At 33.6% G+C, this 19,296-nt stretch overlaps 3 protein-coding genes and 1 long non-coding RNA gene across 5 annotated transcripts in view; 2 read left to right on the top strand and 2 right to left on the bottom strand.

Annotated features, from left to right (window-relative positions):
* The first annotated feature begins 289 nt into the window (after positions 1-289).
* LOC141453715 (uncharacterized) lies at positions 290-3,529 on the top strand. Its single transcript, XM_074127255.1, has 3 exons — positions 290-1,113; positions 1,616-1,778; positions 2,986-3,529. Exons 2-3 carry the CDS (start codon positions 1,620-1,622, stop codon positions 3,349-3,351), a joined length of 525 nt encoding a protein of 174 aa, XP_073983356.1. The 5' UTR covers positions 290-1,113; positions 1,616-1,619; the 3' UTR covers positions 3,352-3,529.
* A 1,829-nt stretch (positions 3,530-5,358) lies between these two features.
* LOC141453716 (uncharacterized) lies at positions 5,359-11,954 on the bottom strand. The gene is made up of 2 exons (XR_012458132.1): positions 11,595-11,954; positions 5,359-6,100 (listed from the first exon to the last, which is right to left on the bottom strand). It is a non-coding gene; the product is annotated as an uncharacterized lncRNA (long non-coding RNA).
* Positions 5,823-18,916, top strand: LOC141453712 (uncharacterized). 2 transcript variants are annotated; one of them, XM_074127248.1, is made up of 6 exons: positions 5,823-5,982; positions 6,726-6,892; positions 7,102-7,463; positions 10,981-11,144; positions 12,405-12,568; positions 18,157-18,916. In XM_074127248.1, the coding sequence occupies exons 1-6, from the start codon at positions 5,823-5,825 to the stop codon at positions 18,523-18,525; spliced, it is 1,386 nt and encodes a 461-aa protein (XP_073983349.1). In that variant the 3' UTR covers positions 18,526-18,916. The 2 variants fall into 2 exon arrangements, with proteins under 2 accessions (XP_073983349.1, XP_073983350.1); XM_074127249.1 differs by having other exon boundaries at positions 13,932-18,221.
* The window catches only part of LOC141453713 (uncharacterized), a 26,394-nt gene continuing 25,999 nt past the window's right edge, over positions 18,902-19,296 (bottom strand). Inside the window, exon 10 of the mRNA XM_074127251.1 lies at positions 18,902-19,093. Within this exon, the coding sequence (XP_073983352.1) occupies positions 18,957-19,093 (137 nt within the window). The 3' untranslated portion in view covers positions 18,902-18,956. The remainder of the gene's footprint in view (positions 19,094-19,296) is intronic.

Raw genomic sequence — 19,296 nt, 5'->3', positions numbered from 1 at the left:
TACGGTGATGTTATTTTCCCGAGGTAATCGAGAATACTTTTTTAATAATCGATTTGTTTACTGTAATTATCCATTTGGCTACACTGAGCCATCTTCAGCGCTTACGTTTCTTCACAGTTATAATTTTAATATTTTTAACATTAAAGGGATGATGTTATATCAAAGGATAAGTACGTAATTAGTCAGGACGGGAATAGATACACCAAACTTTCATGTTAACAAAGTGACACCAATTATAATTGCCAATAAGTTATAAGCACTAGAGATCATTCAGGTGGAAAGCTTAGCAAAAGAGATGAATAAAAAATGTCGGCAATAATCTTTCTTCATTTTGGATCAATCAATAAATCAGTTACCCAAAACTATGAACCATATTCCAAAAAAAACAGTAACTTTATTCTATCGCCTTATAAGACCATGACGCCCCGAAAAGAAGGAAGAACAAGAAAAATTCCTCTGAGCCAAACAAACAAAATCATCTTTAACTAATCCAACAACCTCAACATAATCTGTACAATTAGATTGTGCCGAAGATGTACTGCAAATGTTTTCTCGCCCAGTAACTTGTACTCTTCAGAACACAGCTTCCTTTTGCACAATTAGTTTCTGAAATTTGCCTTGCCTTTTACGATCCGGTAAAAACCAAGCTGGGATCCAGTATCGATTCCTAACCTTAACCTTGTTGATTTAACCTTCCTCACTCAGACGTCAGTCGACAGATCGAGAAGTGAAGTTTTTTCAGATGAATTTTTGCGACTCGAACTACACAAATCATTTTCTGATGTTAGACGAAATGCCGATTATGCACAGAAATAAGGAAACTAATCTAACGTTTGCGAATAAAATTACGATATTATGCTGTGCGGACCCAATTACGTTATCAAACTTTATTTAACCTTGAAACTCCCACTTTTTTACTTGATTATTATTAAACGAATGGATATTAATGCTTAATTCTTGAGTTGTTAGTAATCGTGTTAAGTGGATCGTCTAATCAATAGAAATATATTTTACTTCTAATCTTTTTCTTTTTTAGTGGTTTAATTGGCCGTACTTTGCAAGGTACATGTAGTGTTTTATTATTACAACGCTTGTGAAGAAATAAGTCTAAAAGTAAGTAGATCTGCTCTAATATTATTTTGTAAGTCAATACTTTAATTGTATTTTTTGGCATTACACGTGAATAAACTAATTTCAATCAACTTATTCTGAGGAGTGCTTACGAATGGAGTTCCCTGAAAACACCTGTAAAATTAATTTCACTGGTGAATTTCTTCAAACAAAAGTGTCTGGCATTGGGGAAAATGATGTAGTAAGTTTACAGGAAATTTGAAGAATAAAAATCGGAGCTTTTTTCGAAAATGTGAAGCTGAGGAATTTGGACCAAATCTTAGCGATGGAAACAACCAGCTTACATGGGAAATTCGTCTAAGGGTAGTTTGGCCACTTTTCCTACGCTAGTCCCCACCCCTGAAAGCAGCCCTTCTGAATTGATTTTCACTATTTCCCGTTGATTTTCTCCAAACAAAAGCAGAATTCGCCTGAGCGATTTTCAGTGCGTGAACTACAACATGTTGCTAATTTTATTAACTTTTCATTTTGTCCTCCTGCCTAGAAACATGTTGCTGAAGAGAGTAGATTTGAGAAGTTTTGAAGAAGTAAGGAATGGAGTGCCGTTGAGATTCAAGATACAAACGATCACACCGGATCTGATAGAGGACGTACTGCAGCATATGTTCACGCAATTCCTAACTAGAAAACCAATTATTATTACGACCGTAAGTACTTGCCAATAGTACTGTAACCAGGCATAATGACCATAGCAGTTAAGTGCCTTACAAAAAAAAAAAAGTACTGTAACTATCTATTATGAGAAAAACATTTACGTTTCTTATGGGTTTCTTGGGAAAGGAGTGGTTGTTCTTGAAGTGTTAGAGGCCAATCGAACTCAAAAGGTACATTTATATCAAATGAGCCGATAATGAGGTAGTTTGAGCACGAACAAAACTAATTTTGCGCTTTATCTATCTTCTCTGAATTAAGTCATTCAGTTTTCTAACAACGTCACCGTCATTATTTTCACTGTACTTTTGATAACATTTTCACTAATAATCAGAAAAACTTTTAAGGTTACCATTTGGGAACGGTGATCTAGAGTCTGGGTACATAAGAAAGTGCTTATAGCACTCCTTCTAGAGTGCGGAGTATGAGTGGTAGTTAAGTGCCCAAATTTAGGTAGAAGAAAGACTTCTTGAGTCGTAGAGGAAGCAAAAATCATTACAGGCAAATTTTATTTTAATTAAATCTCTACAGATCTTCTGCAAGATGGGAAGTCTGTAAGCAGCTACACACGATTCTGGACGAAAACTTTGCTGACCGGTGAATCGATGGTGGCGCTTGAAGAACGAGACGACGATATCGTGAACATTGTTGGGGTGAATATAACCACTGTAGCCGATAAGAATCAAAATAACAATGAGGTAAAGCGATTTTCGGACAATTATAAAAAAAATAAGTTCTTTCATGAAAATTTTCTGAAAAATACTGTTTAATGATTGATTAGCCATTTTTTTTATGAGACAATCTGGTGTTCACGAGATAATACAGCAAATCCCATGTGGGGGCAGTGCAATCGGTAGAAGGGGGCATCTGATCGGTACTGAAGCGCCATATTGGCCATTTCTGGTTTCGAATCAGTATCACTGGACTATTCACTAGTGAAAGTTTTCTTGTTCAAATTGAATTCCCTTTGGGTACTCAAGATTCAGGCAACTCTAATTTCACATTACGTGTTTTACAAATTTATATAACAGAAGTATTAATTTAAGTACACCGTACTAATTATTTGCCGTTTGCTCTTATTTAATAAAAAACCTTTTATATTAAAACACATAAGAGTCTAATTCTATTTGTAATAAGAAGCATTTATGAAATCATTGCCAGAATTCCATACATCTTAATAATCAAACAAAACTATGATTTCAGGTATACGAAGGCAAAGTGTTTAACAAATTATTAAAAGGCGTTAAGAACCTCACCGAAATAGGAAACGTATTCAAAACGTACGATCTTGAAAGATATCTGACATCGCACGGTCTGTCCGTCCACTCGGACTATCATGGTTATAATATCGGCCTTCGACTACTAGAAACACGAGAGTTATTATGCCAAGAACTTGGTCTTAAAGCCACTGCTACAGTCTTTTCCAACAAGGTTGCACAATATCTGGCCGCAAAAGATGGCTATAAAACTTTAGCCGAACAGAGTTTTCAAACGATGGAAATTGATGGCCAAATTGCCTATCCAGGTGTCGATGGAAGTCTTAAATTGATGGGTATCAAATATGTTTAGTCAAATTTCTTTTATTTATTTATTTTACAAAACAAATTGTCATTAATTTATTTTATTTATTTATTTTACAACAAAATTGTCATTAATTTCGTTTATTTATTTATTTTACAACAAAATTGTCATTAATTTCTTTCTTAAAATAAGTTTGTCAAAATCAATATTTTGAGTTCATCTATTCGGGTATAAAAGGTCAAGAGATTTGACTTCAGTTTTAATTTTTAAGAATTATTAATACTTTATGCTAAAAATGATCCATTATTGGTGAAGGAAGTTTAATTTAATCGGAACTTATAAAAGAACTTTTAATAACGGTTTGGGTCAGTGTGCTTAATTAGTAAGTTTTGATTTTTAAATGCATTGTATAACAAAATAATTTAATATTATAAATTTATTGTGAAATTCACTTAAATACAGTTTTGAATTTAAAATTATAAACTAGCAATAAACTCTAAATATTGTATTACGAAATCTTAGACACTTCTACCTGTAACCTAAAAGAATCCCTAAATATTGGTCTAACTTCTAATATCACAATACGGTGATGTTATTTTCCCGAGGTAATCGAGAATACTTTTTTTATCATCGATTTTTTACTGTAATTATCCATCTTGGGCTATTCTGAGCCATCTTCAGCACTTACGTTTCTTTATAGTAATATTTTTTACATTTTCCAAAAAAACAGTAAGTTAATTCTATTGCTTTACAAGGCCATGACGCCCCGAAAAGAAGGAAGTCCAAGAAAAATTCCTCTGAGCCAAACAAAATCATCTTTAACTAATCCAACAACCTCAACCTCAACTGTACGAGTACAATTAGGTTGTGCCGAAGATATACTGCAAATGTTTTCTCGCCCAGTAACTTGTACTCTTCAGAACACAGCTTCCTTTTGCACAATTAGTTTCTGAAATTCGCCTTGAAAACTGAAATAGAAAATTTTTGAAAACGTTGTAAGAAGAAAGTAAATTAGAGTTGATCATTAAAAAAGTCATTCTTCCTGGAAATGAAATAAAAATCGACTATTTTATCGGAGAAGACAATGACTTCTTAAAAATTATGATGACCTTGCCTTCTAAATCATTTTAGATAAGATAGATAATCTATTAAACTAAAAGATATGCACTCACGTATATAAATTCTAAATTAAAAACGAATCTTTGCTAGTGCTTAACATACATTTTTCTGCTCCATTAACATAGTTTTGAAAATCGATTATTTTTTCTCAGACACCCAAATATCTCGAAAAATATATAAAAAAAAAGAAGGTACGTTCAAAATTAAATTATTATTTGTTTTTCGCTCATAAATGCTTAAAGAGAGATCTTATGCATCTATCAAACTGTCAAATCCTGAAATGCATCGAGAACGATTCTCAGATTTATCTTTGCTTCAAATTTGTATTTTTAGTAAATGTTATTCGCATAAGTATACTATCGCAATCAGACTTTTGTTGGAAGCGTTTTTTCACAAAATCCCTTTATCAAGTTCAATCCAAAGTATCATAAAACTTGAAAAAGAAAAAAAAACAATTTAACATTTATAATTGAGTTTTCTCTTTATCTTTTTTTCTCTGTTTACAATTTTCAAAAGGCTAACTTGTCTTCTGAATGCCCTGAAATTGACAAGAAATTGACAACATATTTAATCTATTTGATCTAAGCCAGTTTGCTTCTAAAACTTTTTGCAACTGCGACCCCTTTTTAAAGTAAACATTTCTTTCCGATCTCTTTATATCCTATCAGCTGATGATTAGGCTATAAGTCGATTTAAGGTCACATTTGGATATGATTGTGTATATAAGATTATATATGAAAACATCAGGCTGTAACACCGCTAAATTTAACCTCGACTTTTATAAACAGGAAAAAATTGAAGTTTGTAAAAAATAAAAAAAATCGTATTTTAATTTTAGGCTAATATATTTAGAAAAATATCGATAATTATAAAAACAATTAAAACATCAAATCAATGTCAACACTTTTTTTAAAATACCAATAAAAAACATAAACATAAATTTTATTTTATATTTTCACAAATAAACTTTTATTGTAAAACTAGAAAACCATGAAAAATGTTTCGTATTAAAATGGTTTAATTGGTTTTAACGAGAAGGATGTACTTGTTTACCTTCATACAATAAATTAAATCTGGGATAAATATTTGTTATTGAAGGTTATCGAAGGTTATAACATTTTCAATATTTTAGAACGGTACTTTGTTTTTATTGATGTTAAAGTTGAAAATGATAATTCACATAAGTATGTGGTAGCAAATGGCAAAAGAACTTTTATTGCTTCGTCAAGAGATTGTTAGATATTCTTTTTTAACTGCAATCCAAAAAATGTGTGCCTAATTTTGATTTGATTGAAGAAGTTAGTCGGAATAAAACAGTTAAGTTAAAAATTATATTAATTTTTGTACTAAAAATTAATTCGTTTATTTTACTTTTTTTTTTTTATAGAATTTTTAAACCCATGGCTACAAACAAAATCGTTTTAGGAAGATACGAGGAAGTTCGAGATGGAGTTCCATTAAAGTACAAAATTCAAACTGTGACGTCAGATCTTATTGATGATGTCATAGAATATATGATGGCACACTTTTTAACAAGACAGCCGTTGGTTGCCCACGATGGTAAGTGACTGTAGAAGTTTTTTGGCTTTGTTCAGAAAGGTGACTTAACAGTTGTAGTGGTTGAACGATTCCGTAGAAGTAATTTCTTGTAAACGGGCGATAAATTACTGGGAACAAACTAGAACAGATAGAAATAACGATAGGTTTAATACTATATAGTTTGATGAGTCCATTAACACTAGCAGATAACAATTTAAATTTAAAAGATTAAGGCTAAACGGGTAATTATTAAGTATAAATGAGGGAAAAGTGGAACCTGAAGGACATCAAGGAACGTACTGGGCCGGGGTTGGACAAGCCTCAGCCCTCAAACAGTTCCTACTGTCCAACACCCTTTTACAAACCACGGTTACGGGCTGCTGGTCGATGACTTGTGTTTTGACAAGTAATCGACAAAATCTACCGGAAATAATCGCTGGCATTGATCAGTCGAAATGTTCAAGCCTATTGCAGGACATTGCTCCTCCACGTAATTCACAAATGGCCGTCTCGAACTTCTACAAGACAGCCACATTCCTCTCTTCAACGGATTACCTACACACTTTGTATCCAATCCGATAACTCTCTAGCTTATACAACCAGACTAGGCGTTGCTCGAATTACTTGATTCCCGTCACCCAATTTTCCGCATGATGAGATAAATCGACTGCAGTTTAAATTGGATGAGAGAGACAGTGACGCTGTGTCCAACAATTTGAAAATATTCACACAATTTTCCTTCCAACCTAATTTTTGACTTGCAGGTTTACTGAAAGAGAAACACTCGGTCAGCAGTTACCAGAATTTCTGGAAAAACGTTTTGGAGTGTGGAGAATCGATTGTAGCGCTGGAAGATAGAGAAGACGAACGAATAAATATACTCGGAGTCAATCTGTTAAATACTAGCAGAAAACGTCAACCATTCAAAGAGGTAAGAATTATCTACAACATTATCTTTCCCCTTTGTAAGAAAACTTTCAGTAGTATGAGAAAAGATTTGGTTCACCGTGCCCAAATTACCCAATTCAATAACATGATTTTCGAATTGTCCTGAAAGAGGAAGTAGAACTAGATTGTAGAGTTACTATTCCGGAGGTGACGTTTTCCTATGAATAATTATGATTATTTATTTTATTGCAGGTGTACAAAGGTGAAAAATTTAATAAATTTCTTAAATTTGTCAAAGAACTAACAGCGAAAGGAGAGGTAGTATTTGAAGCGCACGATATAGAAAAATACCAGAAAAGTTGTGGACTGTCCGTTCACACGGATTATTCAGGATATAAAATTGGTTACCGGCTGTTGATCTGTCAAGATCTGCTGTGCAAACGACTTGGCTATAGATTTATATGCACCATATTTACGTCTAGACCTGCGCAACATCTAGCTGGCAAACTGCACTACCAAACAATTGCTGAAGAGAAATATGAGACGATGGAAATTGATGGTCAGATTGCATATCCCGGGCTTACAGGAAGTGCCAAATTGATGTGTAAAGCTTTGTAAGTTTTATTTTATGGTATATGTTACATTGTTTTATAAAATCAACTTTGCATAAAAAAACTTAGCATAAAATTCCAAGGTTCTCTGTTATTGTTACGTTTTGCAGATCGATCAAATTTCAAACCTTTATATCTCTCATCCTATTGTTCAAAATTTAATCATTCCTTTACCAAATTATAGAGAAAACTTAGCTCTATAACTGATACAAACCGCATTGTTTTAGTGATAATAGTTATTGAGTTATGGAAGGTTAAAGTTTAGAGGTTTTCATTTTGATTCAAATTTCAAGCCTCTATATCTCTCTTCCTAAATTCAGAATTGAATCATTCCTTTACCAATTGGTAGAGAATAGTTAGCTCTATAACTGATACATATCCTAATGTTTTAGTGATAATAGTGATTGAGATATGGAAGGTTAAATTTTAGAGGTTTTGCATATCGTTCAAATTTCAAACTTCTATATGTGACTGTGAATTTTAATGATTACTTTACTTAATTGTAGTGGATAATCAACAATAACAACTAATGTAATTTACTGTAGTCTTTTTAATTGAGCTCTTGTAGTAAAATACTTTAATAATTTATTGGCTGAGCTAAAAATGTATCTTTATCTACTTTATATTACATATAAACAACACTGTGTGAGCTCCTAGATTAAGAATCTGGTTGAAGAAAACTATATTATTTATATTAACTTAGATTAATTATTACCTATTAATATTAACGTTTTCACTTCATGTATTAGTAAATGAACTTGAACCGTCGATTTTTATTTAATATTTACCTAAATAAATAAACAAAATCATTGGAGGATGTTGGTGTTTGTTTGTTTTAAAAGGTTTTTGAAGTTTTTAGCTTATTACTTTTATTTTTTACAAAGTTTGTATTTTTAACCTGTAATTAATAGTTTGATTATTATAAATTAATAGATATTACAGTCAATCTAAGTTAAATGGTGTGGTACTTGAACAAGTATTTTGTAGATGAAAGTAGCCAGCATAAGGGTCTGTGACATCTAATAAATTCTAAAAAATATTAATGTAAAGTTAATGCAGTAAAATTTCTTAAATGATACTAATGAAGTATTAAGGAAATGTTAGATACTTTCTGAATTGTGTACCTTTTGGCGTTTAATCAACCCTTGAACTTAACTTTTAAAATTGTAAGTTTTTGTTATAGATAATTGTTTTTTTACGTTATCTTGCAAGAGGAAATATAGCCATCAATCAAATCATTTGGCGTGAATCAGTCATACATCTTTCTATCGCAACAACTCTTCTAATTAAAGTGAGCGACCTTGTACTGCGGATTAGTACTTAAAATAATGTAAGAAGCGCCAGTATTTGGAATCTTTATGTTCTCCTTCAAGCTGTTTCTAAATGCACCCGCTAGATAGCATAGGCGTGTACTTCTACACAAAGTTAACCTTTATTTTTCTTTAACTCAATAAAGGTTCTTTGAAGAAAAATGTCACTAAATATTGATTCAAAAAGCTGATAATTTTTTGAATTTTAGATTTTTTTTTTTTTGCGTTTATTTTTGCTACAATCAGCGCGTTAGCGCTATAAGTAACAGTGATAACAGGGTAACAACAAATAACAGAAGAATACGAGTGGAGAAGTTACCCAGTGGTAACACTCCAAAACAGGCTATTAGTCGCTCTCTTCACTTGAGAGGAGATCACGAGGCCACTGTCTCTTAAGGCGTCTTGTCGGGTTGTCAGGAAGAGTTCTAGAAGAAAGATTTTTAGCTAGAGGATTTATATGAGATTGCAGGTTGAAGAATTTTAGATTTAAAAACCTTACAGCACAAAATTAAAACCGGCAATAGTTCCGCAGCGAAGTATTTGGTAAACCACAAAAATCAACTTCATTCTTTGTATCCTTTCATTAAAAATTATGTCTTAAGATTGAAATGCACGTTTTGACTTTATCCTGACGATTGTTGATTCTGCTTCTTCAGTAGGATGCTAATTTATTTATTATTTAAGGCGCGTCAACATCTAAGGTTATTGGCGCCCGGAGCTTTTTTCAGTGCACTGCCGGCCTCCGGACAGTGTTCTCTCGTTACAGAAAACACTGTCCATCACCGGACAGTGAGAGCTGTAAGAATCTTCTAGGAAGAGAAAATCTAAAGTCTCAGCAGCTGGATTCGAACCCGGGACCTCCACGTGGGAGTCCAGTACGCTAACCGCATAGCTAATCCCGGATCTGCACTGAAACAATATTTTTTAAAAATGTTTTGGGAAACATCGTTTCCAAATAGAAGTACTAGATTTATGTAGATACAAAGTTTTAGGAAAACCGTCAGACCAGTTGTCGTAAAAAAATATAATGAAAAAACCAAAATGTAAAGTGGTAAACCGCTTCCGGTTGAACATTTACTTCGCTAAGTCAGGCTTCATGGTGGGATTTAAAAGGAAATATTATGTCTGACCTCTACTGCGTTTCCAGCGTTCACACACGACAAGTACAACCCAGATCAACTCCTAAAAAAACACTTTTTGGCCTAGCATACCATGATACACGGATATTTCCGATTATATTTGAAAATTTGGACACGAACATAGTAGTTTCCGTTCCTAGCACCAGCGGAAGAACGCAAGGAAATTAGAATAGCTTGGTTCACCCCAAATTTCAGAGTGTTTTTTTTTTTTAAATGACAATTTTCTTTTAATGTTTCGCGTGACATTAACATCATTATTTACATATTGTCATTGTTGAAGCGTGTAATTTATTATTTTTAATGAAATAAGCGGAACAATGAGTGTGGTGCCTAATGTTACGTAATTCTAAATGATTAGATTTAGCCTTGAATGTCCCCCCTCCTAGAGAAAAAAGTCCTTCCTGAATTAAGTATTCTTTGGCTCAGTGAGCTCACGATCGACAAGCGGTGTGACTCTCGGCATCTTCAGAATTCACGATCTACACTTTTCTCTTCGTTGACCAACTCTTCAATTACAGGTATACAGTCTCCGTCATCTTTACAATTTCTTACTAAAAATTGCAAAAAATATTACGATCAAACTTACGGTATTAAATATGAATATCTAGGCTTCGTGACCGTAAATTATTAAACTAAGGATTCAAGAATGACGAGGAATCGGTTTCTGTAACTCAACCAACTCGCATAGCCACGCCCTGAAGAAGACAATCTATTTGACGAAAGGTTGGCAAAAAGACGAGTTGTTGTTTTTATTTGACCGATTCATCGCCAATCTTGAATCCTTAGTTTAAACGTTATTAAATTTAAACCGGAAAAATATATTTTGAGATAGAAAAAAATTAGTGCTTAGAAAATATAGGAGTGGGGGGGTGTTTAAATTTCTCAAAAATGAAAAATCGTTAGAATATTTCGATTTAGTTCCTCCGAGGGACCCATCTGAAACTTAGCAATAATAATAATAATAAAAGTTAAGTTTTATGAAAGCTTGAAAAAGACGATTTTTCTCTAATTAAAGAAGGCTTTTTTTTTAATAATTATTTTCTTCAGCCAATTAATTGTTGAAATTTTCAGAGCAATGCTTAAGAAATTGCAACTGGGAAGTTTTGTAGAAAGCCGGAAGTCTGGAGAAGTTTTGAAATACAGAATTGAGACTATTTCACCGGAGCTTATTGAACCAGTTATTGAACACATGGTCAAATTTTTCCTGACGCGTGAACTAATTTCTGTTTATGATGGTAAGCATTTTTATGATTTAGTATGATTAAAAAGTTCCAAGAGCATCTGTAGTTTAGTGTAGATTAGAACGAGGAGACGTTCCTTAAAGCACAGCAATCAGAATCTTGCTTAATCCCTCCTTTGGTATCCGGGAGCCTAAGATCTCATACAATGTCCAGTGCTTTCCCCGCCAACAAGTTTTTGCATATTTCCCAAGTGCTCATATCAACGACGGTAATGCAATGTAAAGCATTAAGAGAAATTTACTAACGTCTTGACGCAGCCTCCAGAATGAAACACTCTGCAGAGAGGTTTTCCGAGACCATTCCTGCTTTATAAGTAGCCTAAGGGCACAATAAATTGATATCGACTGTTAGTCAAGACCTCCAGTGACTGGCGGAACCACTACGGCTCATAATTAGCAGAGGCTAGACTTAAAATGACTCATGCTTTCAAGCAAGTAATGGTACCTCTCAAACCTTCAAGAACTGTGGTGCAAGGAAAATTCTTGCAGAACTACAGCTAGCTGCTTCGTCCTCGTGCACTCTGGACGCCCAAAATGCCTACTGCATATCCAAAGCTATATTGCTTCCAAGATGGACCTTCGCTAGAAGCCTCTTGTGTTAGGATCGTCTCCCAAACGACCTGTCTCTGCTATAATCGCCCAGTACCTGACGAGAAGGCAGGCGGATTCTTTGTTGAAGACAATTTCCTTGCCATCTAAAGTAGATCTGATTATTCAGAATACAAAATTAACTTTAATTCATTAGATTGTTTTCTTGGCTCATTAATAAAAATAATAAATAAATCAAACAAGAGATTAGATAAAGAAATTATAGCTAATCCCTTCAAGGTTGTCGCGATCTATTTAATGTCAATAAAAACGAATAAACAATTTATAGGGCAAAATTATGGGAAAGTGATTGAGTCATTAACTGTAATCGACATAATACTCGTATGTTAGTCCCATAATAATACACGATATTGTCTGAGTGCAGTTTTTTTTTTTTTTACTAATGCACTGGAATCTGCCGGAGCCAATACAGTGCACTGCCAACCCAAGGATAAAGTTCTCTCATTACACTTAGGACATGCTCTAGGTTAGCATCCTGGAATTAGTAAATCTAAAGGCTCCATCTTACTGCAAAATTATATTGAATAATTTTCGAACAAAGCAGGATACACTACCATCCTTAATAAATAGGCATTACTTTTATTGCAATGAAGAAAACATTTTTATTTTCCCCTAAATGTACTAATTTTTCTACGGTTACTTCCAGGAATATTGAAGCAAGAGGAATCATTTAATAGTTTTATCAAATTGTGGAGGGATACTTTACCAAGTGGCACGGCGATGGTGGCGCTGGAGGAACGAGACGATGGTGTGGTGAACTTGGTCGGCGTCAACGTAACTCTGATTCTGGAAAAGGACAAAAAAGAAGAGGTAATTTTATGGTTACTTGTTCGAATCTAGGAGGAATGAAAGTGTCGGACACCATATCCTACTCCCGGGAGCAGCATTCTATTCATTGAAGACCTGTTTCGCTGAGGAATTGATTACATTGGACGCGAAACACCCCAAACTTACTATTCCGATTTGGTAATGTCGCTAACAATCCCAAATGTCCATAGAAGTCCGTCATAAGCAGATATTCTAGCCTAGAAAGCTGACCCCAACAATAGACGCTGCTGCCTCTTCGAGCCGTCTTCAATCTCAGAAAATGAAGGGAAAACTTTGGCGGGAAGTAGCCCATTCGCCTCTTAAATGCCATACATGGTTTTGCTACTTAAATAATATTAAAGGCTGATTAGGTTAGTTTAAGATGATTAGTGTTTACCTGTCAAGCATTTCCGGGAGAACCTTTTTGGATTCCAACGTGACTGTCCACGAATCCCCAAAAGTGTGTGTGTAGTACAGATCACTGCATAATCCAGTGTAAATATCTGAGCTGTGGTATTCACTGGATCGTCCTTCCCTAAGTGGTTGCATGCAACCCCTTTTTGATTGGAGTAATTCTGAATGACCCTTCCAGCCGAAAAGCAAAACCGCATAAAGGGTTATGAAAATTCACCTTATCAGGTGTTGATAATGTGAGCAAACCGCTAACTAATTCTGCTGAACGAGTAAAAACCAAAGTTTTGTGGTGGAATTTTCAAATTTCAATATTGTTATGACCGATTTAAATTTCTAATAATGACGGGTATAATGGGTTTACAGCTAAATTGGCTGTTTTGTGTGGAAAAACAGATGTGATGTGGTCTCATTTGAATTTGTGTTTTCATTTCGTAAAAGGGAAACTCATCGATTTGTGTTCCGAGTTTATATTGTATGTAAGGGCACAGCAATGACTCTTAGGATTATGGAGTTTCCATACAACCAGGGCCGGATTTAGAAGAAAAGAGGCCCTAGGCCAGGGGTCGGCAACCTATTTTAAGTAGAGAGCCATTTCTCCTTAAATAATTTTAATAAATCTTACCAAGAGCCGCAAGGATGATAGAGTGTAAAAAAACTCTGTAGATCATTTGTATTCACAAATTATTATTTTATGATATTTAATAACATTTAAATGTTTTATATATTTATTTTCACATATTGCAAAGTAAATATACAAATAAATAATAACTAAACCTGTGTTTGAATGAAAATGGCAGCAGTCCTATATATTACGTACTGTATTTTAATATAATTCTATTCAATTTCTAACCTATCACATTTAAAATTCTTTTTGAAAAAAATATCTTTACTTTGATAAATGAAATTTTCATTTGTTTCAATAAAATTGAAATATACAATTTATTTTGGACAGGCTGAAGAACCACACAATTTGGATAAAAGAGCCGCAGGTTGCCGACCCCTGCCCTAGGCTATTCCACTTATGAGGCCCTTTCACCTCCCATTTTTAAGTTTGTAAATTACATGAGAGATAATAAAATACATCACTACAGTGATGCATCACTAAAACAGTGTTTTAGTGTTCACTGATTTTAGAATAGAGTAAATTTTAATTTGGCTAACAATTTGAATGTTGGCCCCTCTTGATCTTGAGGCCCTAGGCTGAAGCCTAGTAAGCCTTTTGGAAAATCTGGCCCTGCATACAACTGTTGGCAAAGCACAAACCGGAACTTGCTTTACATTTCAATTAAATCATTTCTGTAATTTCACTAATCTTCAGCGATGATTCTCGTGTAAAGCAAATTGTGAAAAACCTTTTCGCCCAATAAGGAATATTTCGTTCCTTTTAAAAAGAATATGCTTTCCCCTATATTTGCCGCTTTAGCATAATTTTGTTTTTGTTTTTTCTCGTCATCAACATTTTGCTAACACTTAAGATCTCAAACACCTAAGTATATGATGGTACCAACTCCAAGTATAACTTGGAGAGAATCGTGACTGTCAGTACAGTAAGCAGTGATCCGACAGTGACTCCAAGAAACAAAGCATGGCCAATCAGTTCGGACATAACCAAATTACTACATGGACTCCAGTGAGCTATAATATTCATTATTCAACCGACCTTTGAATCAGCATGAGAAAAGTTCGCATCATGTTTTGAACCAGGAATCGCCATAAAAAGCTAATTCGAAACTCCGTAAAAACACGTAGTTTTCAAATTATGAAAACCTTGAGTAACAATTATAGTCCTGAACTGCCCTTAATTGATTATGCTGTCCCGGAAAATTATTCAAATAAAAGTTTCAGGTCTAATTAAAAGTGAGCTAAATATTTAAAAAAAAATTTACAATGAGAATGACATGTTTAAAGAATATTGTTAGTGTCTTTTTTGGGGGAAATCACAGAAAAGTGGGAAAAGCACAGTTGTAAAAATCACATTAACGAGATCACCAAAGTTGAAATAACAAAATTGAAAATCTACACATACGAGGAGTATGAGAAAGAATTAGCCCTGAAGAAAAATTAAAAGAGAATAATTTCGAATCTGAGAGTTAGCGGATTCGTTCATTATGCTATCGATAAGCTACTCAATTAGTCGCCTGCTTGAACGTCCTCAAATTGATTTTGTTCGTGTATTTTTAAATATTTTTTTCTTAAAACTAAAATAATTGCTAACTAGCGAGCAGTGTTGCCTCTAATTTTTGGTGACCTGTGTGCGCACTTTTTTAGGGGTGTGCAGTTTTTTCCAAAATAAACAACTTTTGTGCGGCAATTTAAAAAAGTGCAAAAAAGATAATACAATAATAGTATTAATATTCAGCCAAATTTTGTACCTACTTATAGGCATTGACTCGATCTTACAGCGTACCACACATTTCAACGGAACACAATGAAAAAACTACCCTAAAATCAAGTCAAAGCATTAGTTCGTGGAGACAGAATTTAGCTGATTACTGTGGCTCCCCTTTTCCATTCAAATGGAAAATAAGAATTAAAACTGTCCGGTAGGACAGTTGTATAAGGGTTGACCATCAAAAACTGCACGAAAAAGCGTAACGTTGAAAAACACCCAACTTTGACAATTTTTTTCTCTTTTTCTATAAAAGATAAAATTCCCAAATTTTCTTTAAATCTTACTCCAAACCCTCCTTTATAACTGTAATTTTTTTGCAACCACCCAGATCTAATAGGTTTCGAGAAAAAAAGTTGCCGAAAATGAGCAAAAACGGCTTTTTCAAAAAATGTTCTTGTTCTTGTTCTTCTTCTTCTTGTTCTTGTTGTTACCTTTTTTGTAAACAACGTAGCGCCTAAACGCGTGAACCGATTTTCATGAATGAGGTGTCATTCGATTCGGAATTTTATGTAGATGTGCCTTTTGGGGGTCTCGACCCTGTACATCGTATGGGAGAGGAGTTAGCCCCCTTTATGTAAGGCCCCCTCCAAAATTATTATTACTAATTACTCTGTAAATCTTGGCCCGATTTTGATAAAATTTGGTAGGATGATAGGGTTAGGGCTCCCCTACGTAACATTAAAGCGGCGATCAGCTCTTACACTTGTTAAGGGGAAGTATAGGAATCGTTTCAAATTATCGACACGTGAACCGATTTTCATGAATGAAATGTCATTCGAATCGAAATTTTGTACAGATTTGCACTTTAAAAGTCTCGACGCCGTGCCTCACAAGGAGGGGAGTTTGCCCCACCCAAATAAGGCCCTTTCTAAAACTATTATTACCAATATTTCTATAACGCTTAGTCCGATTTTGATAAAATTCAGCTCGAATAAGTGGTTAAAGTTCTCTACATTGCTGATGCTCTTGCACCTACTAAGAGGAAGTACTGCAATCGTTTAAATTATCAATGAGTGAACCGATTTAAATCAATGAATTGTCGTTCGATTAAAAAATCTTTGCCTCTTTGCCTAGAAGTTCTGCAATCGCAGTTTATTTTTCTTACTCCTCTTAAAAGGAAGTAATGAAATCGCAGTTCAATTTTGCTATTCACGCACAAATACCTTCCTATGTTATTCAAAACGCTTTTTCAAAAAAAGTTGTTACTGAGGATGGTTTGGGGGACCTTAACGATAATCATTCTTTAAAAAGATCTCTCTAGTGGTAGTTACGGTTCCGACTTACCATCTTATCAGGTTATAATGATAGAATTGCTTATTCCAAATTTAAAAAATCTGTAAAGCAGATATGTAACTTTGTAAAATAGACAAAAAGGAAAATCTATCCAAAAGGTACAAAAATCTCTTTAACAAAAACTTACAGTTTAAAATGTTAAGTATAAGGGTTGATTAAACGCCAAAAGGTACACAAATCAGCAAGCACTCAAAATTTCATTAATTCTTCATTAATATTTAAGTAATTTTACTGCATTAATATTCATTAATATTTTTTAGAATTTATTAGATGTCACAGACCCTTATGCTGGCCACTTCATTTATAATATTTTTTTGTTATAATTATGATAAATCACACATATGTACATGCATGTTAAAGTAGAAAAAGACAAAGTTAGAGTAGGCTACTGTCTTGAATTCGTCTTACCGAAATATTCGAGAGCACAAATAACACACAGTTATAACAAGTAGATTATTCAACAACAATTATTGATTTCTCTATTTTAATTTAATTTTACTTATAGTAAAATACTGGAATAATTAGCTGTCCTAAAAATATACATATCTTATTTACTTTATTTTACATATTACATTTTATTTTATAAAAAAAAGTTTTGAATTTTTTAGCCTCATAATTTTTTTTTATTTTTTATAACGTTTTTCTTTTTAACCTGTATTTAATAGTTTGATTATTATAAATAACTAGATATTACAGTCAATCTACAGTGCTACTTGAACATATATTTTGTAGACGAAAATGGCCAGCATAAGGGTCTGTGACATCTAATAAATTCTAAAAAATATTAATGAATATTAATGCAGTAAAATTACTTAAATATTAATGAAGAATTAATGAAATTTTGAGTGCTTGCTGATTTGTGTACCTTTTGGCGTTTAATCAACCCTTATACTTAACATTTTAAACTGTAAGTTTTTGTTAAAGAGTATTTAAATACAATGTAAAAATGTTGTCTGCTTCTAATTTTTTAAATTTACACATTTGTCAAAACAAACAGACAAGAACGACAATTCACAATTATATACTTATTATTGAACAATTTTAGATTTAAGGATAACATTTTTTATTAATAGTATTTATTTTATAACTTCTCTCTCCTGTCTTTTGGTTTTAACCATTCTGCATAAACTTAACTTAAATTTACATTGTTTCCGTCATTCATATATGATTTTACTCTTATCAGCATATCCATATGTTCCTGCAATCGATTTTCTTTGTTTGGTTTTAATCAAAAAATTTTTGTGCGCGCAAATATTTTTCATGTGCGCTATGTTTAAAATGTATTTGCGCGCGCACATGCGCACAGCTTAGAGGGAACACTGCTAGCGAGGGGCCGCAGCATGCGGTGGTAAAACACTAATCAGTTGGCAATAACTATTTAGGGAGCTCTCAAAATTTAATGTTTGCTTTTTCAGATTAGACAGCTTTAATCTGTAAGTTTTATTTAAAGAAAATAAAGTTCGCTAAATTTGTATTTTTCTTTTCTCCACAGAAATTTGAAGGCGAAGCATTCAACAAGGTGCTAAAAGCTGTCAACATTATCACCGAAAGAGCCAACCTATACGAACGCTATAATGTTGACAAATACCTGTCAGCATTCGGCCTGTCAGTGCACGAGGACTATCATGGTTTTAAGATAGGCTATAGACTGTTATCCTGCAGAGAAGCATTGTGCAAAGCGTTGTCATTGAAAGCTACTGGCACTGTATTTTCCTCGAAAGCTGCCCAAATTAGTGCAGCTAAAGCTGGTTTTGAGATATTGGCGGAAGAAAGTTATGATACTTACCAGATTGACGGGCGGGTGGCGTATGCTGGACTTGATGGTAGTTTGATGCATATGGGCAGGAGGTATTCTTTTTGAGAGTGGCTGTATCTAGTGGAAATGAATTTTAATTATTTGAACAGAATTTGAAAAGAGTGCTAACTAGCGGCCGCCTTGCTGTGAACTATGAAGAGCCATTGCAAGTGCAGTCCACTTACTTAGTGTAGCTAAAATTTTAATGTTACGGTGTGTAGGTCGAAACGTCACAGGCAAATGGTCATTTTCAAAAGATAAAAAACTGGTGTGATTACGGAAGAGAGGTGGCCCTAGGCAGCGGTGGAGGAACGGTCACTGGCAGGATACAAAGATCTGCAATGCAATGCACAAAATTAATACAGATTTGTAATAAATAATTAAACACAATAAGTAAACAAAAACAAACATTGCTAATACTATTTTAGACAAATACAAAAAATCAAATCTAGCAAAATTTTTATTCTTTATTTTTAACCAATCAAACCATTAATCAATTAATATAGCTTTATTAATTTTTTAGCTTTTTTTGTTCCATATTTATTGATGAGGTATTTCTCCTTTTGTTCTTGAATTTTTTCAATCACCAATTTCGCTGCAATTCTTTTAGCTATCTCCTTTGTTCGTCCTGTTCCTTTGGAAGGAGTAAGTATTAAATAAAATCACTAGAAATACACTGTCCAAATTTATTTAAAAGTACCTTAACTAAATTTATTGTAGCAATGGATAACGGTAAATCTTACAACTATGGACAACTCTCAAAGTCCTGATTGTAACAACCGTCCCAATTTAACTGTACCATCAGTATGGATTCTCAGCTACTCTATCCAGACATCT

This window comes from Rhodnius prolixus, unplaced genomic scaffold (genome assembly GCF_049639745.1).
Source record: "Rhodnius prolixus isolate KJV_2025 unplaced genomic scaffold, Rpr scaffold_3, whole genome shotgun sequence".
In the NCBI taxonomy this organism is placed as follows: Eukaryota; Metazoa; Arthropoda; class Insecta; order Hemiptera; family Reduviidae; genus Rhodnius; species Rhodnius prolixus.
Note: the sequence above shows the minus strand (reverse complement) of the source record. Positions and strands in the feature narration are given on the sequence as shown.

Coding starts and splice junctions, on each gene's coding strand:
- LOC141453715 (XM_074127255.1), top strand. CDS start 1,620: ATGTTGCTGAAGAGAGTAGATTTGAGAAGTTTTGAAGAAGTAAGGAAT. Junction 1,779..2,985: donor AACCAATTATTATTACGACC/GTAAGTACTTGC, acceptor CTATGATTTCAG/GTATACGAAGGCAAAGTGTT.
- LOC141453712 (XM_074127248.1), top strand. CDS start 5,823: ATGGCTACAAACAAAATCGTTTTAGGAAGATACGAGGAAGTTCGAGAT. Junction 11,145..12,404: donor ACTAATTTCTGTTTATGATG/GTAAGCATTTTT, acceptor GGTTACTTCCAG/GAATATTGAAGCAAGAGGAA. Junction 12,569..18,156: donor AAAAGGACAAAAAAGAAGAG/GTAATTTTATGG, acceptor TTTTCTCCACAG/AAATTTGAAGGCGAAGCATT.